The sequence below is a fragment of the Entelurus aequoreus genome, linkage group LG07, assembly GCF_033978785.1.
Source record: "Entelurus aequoreus isolate RoL-2023_Sb linkage group LG07, RoL_Eaeq_v1.1, whole genome shotgun sequence".
NCBI lineage: Eukaryota > Metazoa > Chordata > Actinopteri > Syngnathiformes > Syngnathidae > Entelurus > Entelurus aequoreus.
Genome location: NC_084737.1, coordinates 13,973,392 through 13,986,006, shown reverse-complemented (window position 1 = coordinate 13,986,006; position 12,615 = coordinate 13,973,392). Strand labels below are relative to the sequence as shown.

The window sequence follows — 12,615 nt, the reverse complement described above, 5'->3', positions numbered from 1 at the left end:
GCTGGTGGACGCTGCAGTGAGCAGGCAGGGTTACAGACACCCTCTGAGCATCGGTATGGTCGTGGTTGTGGAGCTGCGGACCAGCGCTGAAATGGCAGACGAGCTTTAACTTGTTCTCGGCGCAGGTCGGAGACAACGCAGGAGAGTCTGCAGCGGGCGGACAGATATCCATCGTGGTTGGAACGATCACCCAGAAATTATTTGAAATTGTTTGAAGATATGTGCAGAAAGTAGTGTTCAAATTGAGTTGAGCTTCAGTTGGATTGTGAGTAACTGTATATTTGTACTTTTATACACATATACAGTTCCTCCTCTTATGTTTGTTCCACATGGGGCTTCCTCATTCTTACTGGAAATGGTAAATACAGCCAATAATTTCCCCTTTTGAGCCCACTGGTTAAAAAAGAAAACCTGTACTTTTAAGATAGAATCATCATTGTGTGTCACGTTGTTCCATATCATTGGTTCTTAACCTGGATTCGATCGAACCTAGGGGTTCGGTGAGTCGGCCTCAGGGATTCGGCGGAGCCTCCGCCTTGGAGGTAAAGACACATCCGACTTATCGTGTAAATAAAAACTTCTCTCTACCGGCGTATTATGGATACCCCCAAACAATGTTCCCTCTAATTTTCCATCTGATTTGCAGGTTTTTTGATTGATTGATTGAAACTTTTACTAGTAGATTGCAAATGAAGAGAATACTTTATATGAAACAATACAGTTTACACAGTACAGTACATATTCTGTACAATTGACCACTAAATGGTAACACCCGAATAAGTTTTTCAACTTGTTTAAGTCGGGGTCCACGTTAATCAATTCATGGTAATGTGTGTAAGGTGTGTAATTTGTTGTGAGTTTATGCACTGTGTTGGTTTTGTTCTTTGAACAAGGTGATGTTCATACACGGTTCATTTTGTGCACCAGTAAAAAAACATATAACCTTTTCTTGAATTTTAATTTTTTTTTTTTAAATTTTTCACTAAAGAAGGGTTCGGTGAATGCGCATATGAAACTGGTAGGGTTCGGTACCTCCAACAAGGCTAAGAACCACTATTCCATATGCCTGACCCAGTATATCAAAAATTACCGTAACGCTAACAGTTAGCATTATTCAAGTACTAAGTTATATGTCTTTGAGGTGTACAGATGCAATATGAGCTAAAAAAAAAAAAAAAAAAAAGTTAGCATGCTAACAGTGAGCATTATTCAAGTACCAAGGTATATGACTCTGAGGTGTACAGCTGTTATATTAGCTATAAAAAAAATAAATTGTTAGCATGCTAACAGTTAGCATTATTCAAGTAACAAGGTATACATCTTTGAGGTGCAGAGCTGCAATATTAGCTAAAAAAATTAAAATATAAGTTAGCATGCTAACAGATAGCATGTGTCAATACCTAGTTATTTGATTCTGGGGTGTATGGCCGCAAAATTAGCTCAAACAGTTAGCATGAATGCAGCTGAGATAGGCTCCAGCGATCCCGGTGACCCCGAAAGGGACAAGCGGTAAAAAATGGATGGATGGATGGATTGGAGTTAGCATGCTAACATGAGCATGTGAGCGGGTGAGAGTAGCCCCCTAATCCTCTAGTTGTTCAAAGCTATATAGTATAAACAGTTTTTTACCGTATAATGTACAAAACCCAAAAGCAGTGAAGTTGTCACGTTGTGTAAATGGTAAACAAAAACAGAATACAATGATTTGCAAATCATTTTCAACTTATATTCAATTGAATAGACTGCAAAAACAAGATATTTAATGTTCGAACTGAGAAACTAAATTTTTTTTTTGCAAATAATCATGAACTTAGAATTTAATGGCAGCAACACGTTGCAAAAAAGTTGTCACAGGGGCATTTTTACCACTGTGTTACATGGCCTTTCCTTTTAACAACACTCTGTAAACGTTGGGGAACTGAGGAGACACATTTTTGAAGTGGAATTCTTTCCCATTCTTGCTTGATGTACAGCTTAAGTTGTTCAACAGTCCGGGGGTCTCCGTTGTGGTATTTTAGGCTTCATAATGCGCCACACATTTTCAATGGGAGACAGGTCTGGACTACAGGCAGGCCAGTCTAGTACCCGCACTCTTTTACTATGAAGCCACGTTGATGTAACACGTGGCTTGGCATTGTCTTGCTGAAATAAGCAGGGGCGCCCATGGTAACGTTGCTTGGATGGCAACCTATGTTGCTCCAAAACCTGTATGTACCTTTTCAGCATTAATGGTGCCTTCACAGATGTGTAAGTTACCCATGTCTTGGGCACTAATACACCCCCATACCATCACAGATGCTGGCATTTGTGGATAACAGTCCGGATGGTTCTTTTCCTCTTTGGTCCGGAGGACATGACGTCCACGGTTTCCAAAAACAATTTGAAATGAGGACTCGTCAGACCACAGGACACTTTTCCACTTTGCATCAGTCCATCTTAGATGAGCTCGGGCCCAGCGAAGCCGGCGACGTTTCTGGGTGTTGTTGATAAATGGCTTTGGCTTTGCATAGTAGAGTTTTAACTTGCACTTACAGATGTAGCAACCAACTGTAGTTACTGACAGTGGTTTTCTAAAGTTTTCCTGAACCTATGTGGTGATATCCTTTACACACTGATGTCGCTTTTTATGCGGTACCACCTGAGGGATCGAAGGTCACAGGCATTCAATGTTACGTGCAGTGATTTCTCCAGATCCTCTGAACCTTTTGATGATATCACGGACCGGAGATGTTGAAATCCCTAAATTCCTTGCAATAGCTGGTTGAGAAATGTTGTTCTTAAACAATTTGCTCAGGCATTTGTTGACAAAGTGGTGACCCTCGCCCCATCCTTGTTTGTGAATGACTGAGCATTCCATGGAAGCTGCTTTTACACCCAATCACCTGTTCCCAATTAGCCCGTTCCACCTGTGGGATGTTCCAAATAAGTGTTTGATGAGCATTCCTCAACTTTCTCAGTCTTTTTTGCCACTTATGCCAGCTTTTTTTGGAAACATGTTGCAGGCATCAAATTCCAAATGAGCTAATATTGGCCAAAAAAATAACAACGTTTTCCGGTTCAAACGTTAAATATCTTGTCTTTGCAGTCTATTCAATTGGATATAAGTTGAAAAGGATTTGCAAATCATTGTATTCTGTTTTTATTTTACCATTTACGCAACGGGACAACTTCACTGCTTTTGGGGTTTGCAGTTTTAGTATTTTCACTGGCGTATGTTGTATTGTATGTTAGTCTAACTTTTAGAAAGAGGAGAGAGAGAGAGATAATACCTTCTGCCTTATTTAGAAAGTTTGGGCCTCAGCTGCTCCTCGGGGGACAGGATAAGGGAGGAGGGCCTTGTCCACAAATAGAAGGGACAAGTAGACGTTGGCATAAGAAGACCAAACATTAACAGCAAAATAAATGATATTACTTTGTGATTCTTCTCCGCATAATTTGTCTTCATACCGTTCTCCTCTCAGCAGGACCAGAAGAAGAAGTAGAAGAAAGGGGAGGAGGAAGACGTCGAAAACACGGAGCATCAGCTGCTGCTGTCAATCAGCTGCTCTGGGAGGAAGGTGACTTAAGTTGGACGGTATGGATGGTGGGAAAATGAGATTGTCACTTGGACACACTTTGTTTGGCAGGCGAGAGTGTTCTGACCCGTACTCCAGCACCTCCTTAGCCCAGGACTACCCCACAGATCTAACGACCTCAATCACTCCTCCTGCCGGTTAATGATCGCCACCAATACTGAAATCAACCACCAATTCAAAGCCTCGCTCACGCACCAGTTATCAGAGGTGTGGACTCGAGTCACATGACTTGGACTCGAGTCATGAATTTTGTGACTTTAGACTCGACTTGACAAAATGTAAAGAGACTTGCAACTGGACTTAGACTTTAACATCAATAACTCGTGACTTCACTTAGACTTGAGCCTTTTGACTCGACAAGACTTGCTACTTTCCCCAAAACCCAAAGATTAAAAAGTTATTCAGGATCGCGCCGTATCTTTTATTTTGTACGTGTGTGTCTGTCAGCGTGTGTGCTCTCAGTACAATAGCCAATCAAATTAGATCTACGTTGTTTTCAAATATAGATCAGTTAAAATGTACAAACCCTGTTTCCATATGAGTTGGGAAATTGTGTTAGATGTAAATATAAATGGAATACAATGATTTGCAAATCCTTTTCAACCCATATTCAATTGAATGCACTACAAAGACAACATATTTGATGTTCAAACTCATAAACTTTATTTTTTTTTTGCAATTAATAATTAACTTAGAATTTCATGGCTGCAACACGTGCCGAAGTAGTTGGGAAAAGGCATGTTCACCACTGTGTTACATGGCCTTTCCTTTTAACAACACTCAGTAAATGTTTGGGAACTGAGGAGACACATTTTTTAAGCTTCTCAGGTGGAATTCTTTCCCATTCTTGCTTGATGTACAGCTTAAGTTGTTCAACAGTCCGGGGGTCTCCGTTGTGGTATTTTAGGCTTCATAATGCGCCACACATTTTCAATGGGAGACAGGTCTGGACTACAGGCAGGCCAGTCTAGTACCCGCACTCTTTTACTATGAAGCCACGTTGATGTAACACGTGGCTTGGCATTGTCTTGCTGAAATAAGCAGGGGCGTCCATGGTAACGTTGCTTGGATGGCAACATATGTTGCTCCAAAACCTGTATGTACCTTTCAGCATTAATGGCGCCTTCACAGATGTGTAAGTTACCCATGTCTTGGGCACTAATACACCCCCATACCATCACAGATGCTGGCTTTTCAACTTTGCGCCTATAACAATCCGGATGGTTCTTTTCCTCTTTGGTCCGGAGGACACGACGTCCACAGTTTCCAAAAACAATTTGAAATGTGGACTCGTCAGACCACAGAACACTTTTCCACTTTGTATCAGTCCATCTTAGATGAGCTCAGGCCCAGCGAAGCCGATGGCGTTTCTGGGTGTTGTTGATAAACGGTTTTCGCCTTGCATAGCAGAGTTTTAACTTGCACTTACAGATGTAGCGACCAACTGTAGTTACTGACAGTGGGTTTCTGAAGTGTTCCTGAGCCCATGTGGTGATATCCTTTACACACTGATGTCGCTTGTTGATGCAGTACAGCCTGAGGGATCAAAGGTCACGGGCTTAGCTGCTTACGTGCAGTGATTTCTCCAGATTCTCTGAACCCTTTGATGATATTACGGAGCGTAGATGGTGAAATCCCTAAATTCCTTGCAATAGCTGGTTGAGAAAGGTTTTTCTTAAACTGTTCAACAATTTGCTCACGCATTTGTTGACAAAGTGGTGACCCTCGCCCCATCCTTGTTTGTGAATGACTGAGCATTTCATGGAATCTACTTTTATACCCAATCATGGCACCCACCTGTTCCCAATTTGCCTGTTCACCTGTGGGATATTCCAAATAAGTCTTTGTCACGTGTTGCTGGCATCAAATTCTAAAGTTAATGATTATTTGCCCAAAAAAAAAGTTTATCAGTTTGAACATCAAATATGTTGTCTCTGTAGCATATTCAACTGAATATGGGTTGAAAAGGATTTGCAAATCATTGTATTCCGTTTATATTTACATCTAACACAATTTCCCAACTCATATGGAAACGGGGTTTGTATATTAAGAATATGTGTACATATTGCATAGGGCCCTGACATCTAAAAAGTACAACTCTGTTCATTGTTATGTTCATGTACTTGTTATGTTTTTCATGTGTACGCACACATACAGTATGAGATGAGATCAATGAGATAAGGTAAGAACAGGATAGAAACTGCTGTGGAACTAGTTACAATGCAATATGCCATGGAAATACAATGTTAACACTTTTTTGCAAATAAGTACAGTTGCACTTGTTTTTTCAAATGTGTTTATTCTGTAAAGGAATGAGTTAAATGTTTAAAATGACTGGTTAATAGTGCTATTATGAAGTGCAATGTCAGCACAATTTTTTTCCTGCAATTTCAAAAGCACTTGTTTTAATAAATAAATAAATACAGCGTTTTAAAAGCATACACAATCTGTGTAAATATATTAGTCTGTGGTTAAAAGGACTTGAAAGGACTCGAAACTCAAAATGCAGGACTTGGGACTTAACTTGAGACTTTCCAGTCTTGACTTTGGACTTGACTCTGGACTTGCCTGTCTTGACTCGAGACTTGAGGGCAAAGACTTGAGACTTACTTGTGACTTGCAAAACAATGACTTGGTCCCACCTCTGCCAGTTATTAACGATAAGCACCATCTTGCACGAATGAACCGACTCAAAGTAACCCACTAGACCAGGGGTGTCAAAACTCATTTTAGCTCAGAGGAAAATCTGTGCACACGCGTGCCGGACTATTAAAATCACGGCGTTAAAACTGAGAAAAAAAATAAAGACAACCTCAAGATTGTTTTCTTTGTCTTACTTTGGCCAAAAATAGAACAAAAACAGTCTGAAAATATTACAATAAAAATAAAGGAAAAAATACCGGCAGCGGAAAAGAAGAAAGTGAATGAAAAATATCAAACATGTATTAACGTTGTTGCCCTAGGGCAGGGGTCGCCAACCCAACATGTTGAAAGAGCCATATTGGACCAACAATACCAAAAACAAATCTGTCTGAAGCCACGAAAAGTTAAAAGCCTTATGTAAGTGTTATAATGAAGGCAACACATTGAGTAAGTGTCTCAGAGGGTTAGATAACTCCTGGAAATTACTGGCTTGAAACTGCCAAAGGTATAGATGTGTGTGCCCAAGTTAAAGGAAAGGACAGGCTGTCTTCTTCTAATGAATTTATCACAATCTTTGCAAGCTCGGTAACGTTTGCTGTGGTCTGGAACAACATGGTAACGTTTGCTGTGGTCTGGAACAACATGGCACACAATCAGAAATGCAGCCAATATTACATACAGATAATGTGTTTTGAGACATGCAAATATAAATGAAATACACCGAGGACATAAGTAAAGGGAATTAAGTTAACTCAAATATACCTACAAACGAGGCATAATGATGCAATGTGTACATACAGCTATCCTAAATAGCATGTTAGCATCCATTAGCTTGCAGTCATGTATTGACCAAATATGCCTGATAAGCACTCCAGCAAATCAATAAAATCAACAAAGCTCATCGTTGTGCATTCACGCACAGCATAAAACGTTTGGTGGACAAAATGAGACAAAGAAGGAGTGGCATAAAACGCGTCTTTCTGTGGCAGCATCGGAGAAAGCTGTACATGTAAACAAACTACGATGAGTTCAAGGATCGCTGAAATTGCCAAATACTCTCATCAGTGAAGCATTTATAACACAAACAGTGGGATTTCTAACAATTAGGAAGGTTTGTGTCATGTTTGTTCTCCTACTGAAAATATATCAAAACTTTTTTCATTTTCACACATCTCTGAAAGAGGTCCAGGGAGCCACTATGGCGGCGCTAAAGAGCCGCAGGTTGCTGACCCCCGACCTAGGGGAAACTGGGTAACACATGGCACACTGACAAAGCTTAACCTATTGTTACTATAACAATCTACAAGGTTAATATAGGTTGCTTCTCTTTCTTCCCCTCCATTTTTCTGCATTCTTTTGTATCTCTAGTTATCATTACGTATATCAGTGGTTCTCAAACTTTTTTTGTCATCCCCCACTTTGGACAAGGGGGAGTTTTCAAGCCCCACCTGCCCCCATCGCCCCAACAGAACGCTAATGCCAAGCTTAACATTTTCAAATTTATCGAACATCAAGTAACATCAAGTTGTATACATTCAAACATAAAATAACATCAAGTTCAATAATAAATAAAATGACTGTGCAGCTGTGGTATAACTTACATCAAGTTCAATAATAAATCAAATAACTTGCATCAAGTTCAAAAATAAATAAAACAAAAGTGTTATAACTTGCATCAAGTTCAATAATAAATAAAACAAAAGTGTTATAACTTGCATCAAGTTCAATAATAAATCAAATAAAAGTGTTATAACTTGCATCAAGTTCAATAATAAATCAAATACAAGTGTTATAACTTGCATCAAGTTCAATAATAAATCAAATACAAGTGTTATAACTTGCATCAAGTTCAATAATAAATCAAATAAAAGTGTTATAACTTGCATCAAGTTCAGTAATAAATCAAATACAAGTGTTATAACTTGCATCAAGTTCAATAATAAATCAAATACAAGTGTTATAACTTGCATCAAGTTCAGTAATAAATCAAATACAATTGTTATAACTTGCATCAAGTTCAATAATAAATTAAAATACAAGTGTTATAACTTGCATCAAGTTCAATAATAAATAAAACAAAAGTGTTATAACTTGCATCAAGTTCTGTGGACTGGACTTTCACAATATTATGTCAGACCCACTCGACATCCATTGCATGCGGTCCTCTCCAAGGTTTCTCATAGTCATTCACCGACGTCCCACTGGGGTGAGTTTTTCCTTGCCCGTATGTGGGCTCTGTACCGAGAATGTCGTTGTGGCTTGTGCAGCCCTTTGAGACACTTGTGATTTAGGGCTATATAAATAAACATTGATTGATTGATTGATTGATTGAAGTTCAATAATAAATCAAATAAAAGTGTTATAACTTGCATCAAGTTCAGTAATAAATCAAATACAAGTGTTATAACTTGCATCAAGTTCAATAATAAATCAAATACAAGTGTTACAACTTGCATCAAGTTCAGTAATAAATCAAATACAAGTGTTATAACTTGCATCAAGTTCAATAATAAATCCAATACAAGTGTTATAACTTGCATCAAGTTCAATAATAAATCAAAAAAAGTGTTATAACTTGCATCAAGTTCAATAATAAATAAAACAAAAGTGTTATAACTTGCATTAAGTTCAATAATAAATAAAACAAAAGTGTTATAACTTGCATCAAGTTCAATAATAAATCAAATACAAGTGTTATAACTTGCATCAAGTTCAATAATAAATCAAATAAAAGTGTTATAACTTGCATCAAGTTCAATAATAAATAAAACAAAAGTGTTATAACTTGCATCAAGTTCAATAATAAATCAAATAAAAGTGCTATAACTTGCATCAAGTTCAATAATAAATCAAATAACTTGCATCAAGTTCAATAATAAATCAAATAAAAGTGTTATAACTTGCATCAAGTTCAATAATAAATCAAATAAAAGTGTTATAACTTGCATCAAGTTCAATAATAAATCAAATAAAAGTGTTATAACTTGCATCAAGTTCAATAATAAATCAAATAACTTGCATCAGGTTCAATAATAAATCAAATAACTTGCATCAAGTTCAATAATAAATCAAATAACATATATATATAAATAACTTAATAAATAAAATAAAAGTGCCACTTTGCAATCTTTGCAAAAAAAAAGGAGGAGCTATGCATTTGGCAAGACAGCGCAAGTGAACATGACTTTACTTTGTAATTTTAATTTTGTAAATTTTGAATTTGTCTACGAGTTGTTCCTCAAGATCACTTGCAATGTCGCATATACGTCTCGCAACTGTGTCGTTTGACAGTGGGACAGCTTTTAATTTTGCTGCGCTTGTCTCGTCGAGCATGACTGACACCATGTATATTGCAGCGGGGAGAATGAGCTGCTCAGCAATTGTGTGTGCTTTTTTGCATTGTGCAATTGTGTATGCCACTCTATATGAAGCCATTTGAGCGTTGCTGTTTACTGATGCAGCTTTCACCATGCGCTTCTCCTGTTGACGCTACTCTGACCGTTTTCTTTGAAAGAAATCAAGTGGCTTATTGACGTGGTTGAGGTGTGTGGTCTCGAGGTGTCTCTTTCATTTGTTGGGTCTCATGCTGTCTGCTGCTAGCGGTTTTGGACACAGAACACACAGGGTTCTCTCCTCTGCCCCCACCACCGCTGCCGTGAACCCAAGAGCAAGATACCCTTCATCATATTTTCTTTTCGGTTGGCTTTTTGGTTGATTAGGCCCGTCAGATTTTTGTTTCTCTGCAGGCGCTGGCTCTGGCTCGACGACCTTTGAGGTGCGAGTCACAAATGTATCCATTTTGTGTAATTGTGGTCCACACATTAGCCTGTTACCCATCCGCGCGAAAGTTTGTTCCGCTTAGCCCCGCCCCCATTAGTTACTGTTGCTATGTCTGTCAAACTTTTGCTCCTACCTAGAAATGTAAAGCCTACAGGAAAAATAAGTAATTTACATTTATTTATATTGCGGATTTCACAGACAGAATCACAAAGTGATTTACAGTGTGTATAGAAAATGAAAGCATAGTAAAAAAAAAATCTAAGAATATAATAAAAAAATTTAAAAAATTGATAATTGATAATAACCACCACCTTGTCTAGTAGAAATAGACCCTAAACAGTCCACAAAGGCTACAGTAAGCCCTCCCACACATATGTCGTAGGAAAAAAATGCAACCACTCCTCCCGCCAGTTACTGATAATAACCACCACCTTGTCTAGTAGAAATAGACTCAAAACAGTCCACAAAGGCTACAGTAAGCCCTCCCACACATATGTCGTCGGAAAAAAATGCAACCACTCCTCCCGCCAGTTATTGATAATAACCACCACCTTGTCTAGTAGAAATAGACACAAAACAGTCCACAAAGGCTACAGTAAGCACTCCCACACAGATGCCGTAAGAAAAAAACCCGCAACCACTCCTCTCGCCAGTTATTGTTAATAACCACCACCTTGTCTAGTAGAAATAGACACAAAACCATCCACAAAGACTACAATAAACCCTCTCATACAGATGCCATAAGAAAAATGCAACCACTCCTCCCACCAGTTGATAATAACCACCACCTTGTCTAGTAGAAATAGACACAAAACAGTCCACAAAGGCTACAGTAAGCCCTCCCACATAGATGCCGTAAGAAAAAAATGCAACCACTCCTCCCGCCAGTTATTGATGATAACTGCCCACTTTCACTATAGAAATAGACACAAAACGGTCCACAAAGGCTACAGTAAGCCCTCACACACATATGTCGTAGGAACAAAATGCAACCACTCCTCCCGCCAGTTATTGATAATAACCACCACCTTGTCTAGTAGAAATAGACACAAAACAGTCCACAAAGGCTACAGTAAGCCCTCCCACACATATGTCATAGGAAATAAATGCAACCACTCCTCCCGCCAGTTATTGATAATAACCACCACCCTGTCTAGTAGAAATAGACCCAAAACAGTCCACAAAGGCTACAGTAAGCCCTCCCACACATATGTCGTAGGAAAAAAATGCAACCACTCCTCCCGCCAGTTATTGATAATAACCACCACCTTGTCTAGTAGAAATAGACACAAAACAGTCCACAAAGGCTACAGTAAGCCCTCCCACACAGATGTCGTAAGAAAAAAACGCAACTACTCCTCCCGCCAGTTGTTGATGATAACTGCCCACTTTCACTATCGAAATCAGCAAAGACTCACAATGATCCACAAAGTGTGGAAGGTTGCTGTAAAACAACGTGTAATGAAATGAGGACACACCTAATCAAGCGGGTAGACCTCAGTTTTCAGACGAGGACACTTGCGTTGATTGACATGCTAACTACAGTATATACAGTAAATATATATAGAGAGAGAGAGGTATATATAGAAGTATGATGGGGAAGCATAGCTGGAGATGTTGTACAGCTGTTGGAGATCACTTGTGCTCCATCTTGAGTTACGGATGTCAAAGTGCTGCGAGGTCAAGAGATGGCGGAGGGATGGAGCAAGAAAGAGAATGTCAGCACGCGGGCGGGGAGGCGTTCATCTTAGCATCCATCAGCGTTGAAGTTGATCCTCTCCACTTCTTTCCTTTTTTTCAATAAATGTCACAGAGATGATCCCCCAGGTCTAAATGCGGCAGATCGGATTGTGAGCGTTCCACATGGGGGTGTCCGTCAACAGATTGCACGATTTGATTGGCTGCCTCCGGCCCAATCCTGCTCATTTTCAGGAAAAGTGAGCAGGATGCAAAGGTACTAAAGGAAGGGGGGAAGCGGGCACGACTTCTATTTCGACTGTGTCGCGTCGCAAGGAGAACTCTTGACACCTTTTTGTTGTCTTGTGACACAACAGCTGCTCATCATGGTAAGAAACTTGGCTTTTGGGGGGTTTTCGGGGGTTCATCTGGCCAGGATGCAAGAAAAGATGGACGTGCAGTGATGAAGAAGCTCTGGATTTACTTTCGTTTGTGGGGAACTCCTGGATTTACTCGTTAGTTAAGATAATTACGCACTATGTCAGGTTTCCGTGAATTTAATTCGCGCCGTATCATCACTAAACTTGATATGATAGATATTTAGACTAAAGATAGACCACACACACATTTACACAGCTGAGTAAAACGAGACAGACGACTTGTGTCCGAATTTAGTTTCACCTTGACAAAAATCCCCCCTCAAATCCTGCCCCCCTTGTGGGATTTTAAAAATAGCCTGGATGAGCTGAAGGATTTGCACCAGCAAACCAAATGCGAGCTTTTTGATGCTTTTTTTTTTATCTTTTTGAACAATTTCCAAAGCGGGAATGCGGCTAACAAAGTGTAGGAATTGGTTCAAAATAATAATAATTGTATTGTTATCTAGTATATTTTGATCAGAACATACCTGGACTACACCTGCTACTATAGGCACACACAT

General features: G+C 39.2%; 1 protein-coding gene across 3 annotated transcripts in view; it reads left to right on the top strand.

Annotated features, from left to right (window-relative positions):
- The window catches only part of LOC133653406 (troponin C, skeletal muscle), a 61,014-nt gene that overhangs the window by 20,272 nt on the left and 28,127 nt on the right, over window positions 1–12,615 (top strand). Inside the window, exon 2 of one of the 3 annotated variants that reach the window (XM_062052629.1) lies at window positions 3,462–3,574. In XM_062052629.1, coding sequence (XP_061908613.1) covers window positions 3,462–3,574 — 113 coding nt within the window. Of the gene's footprint in view, window positions 1–3,461; window positions 3,575–11,961; window positions 12,065–12,615 lie in introns of those variants that run through there. The other 2 variants (XM_062052631.1, XM_062052632.1) reach the window with 2 other exon arrangements.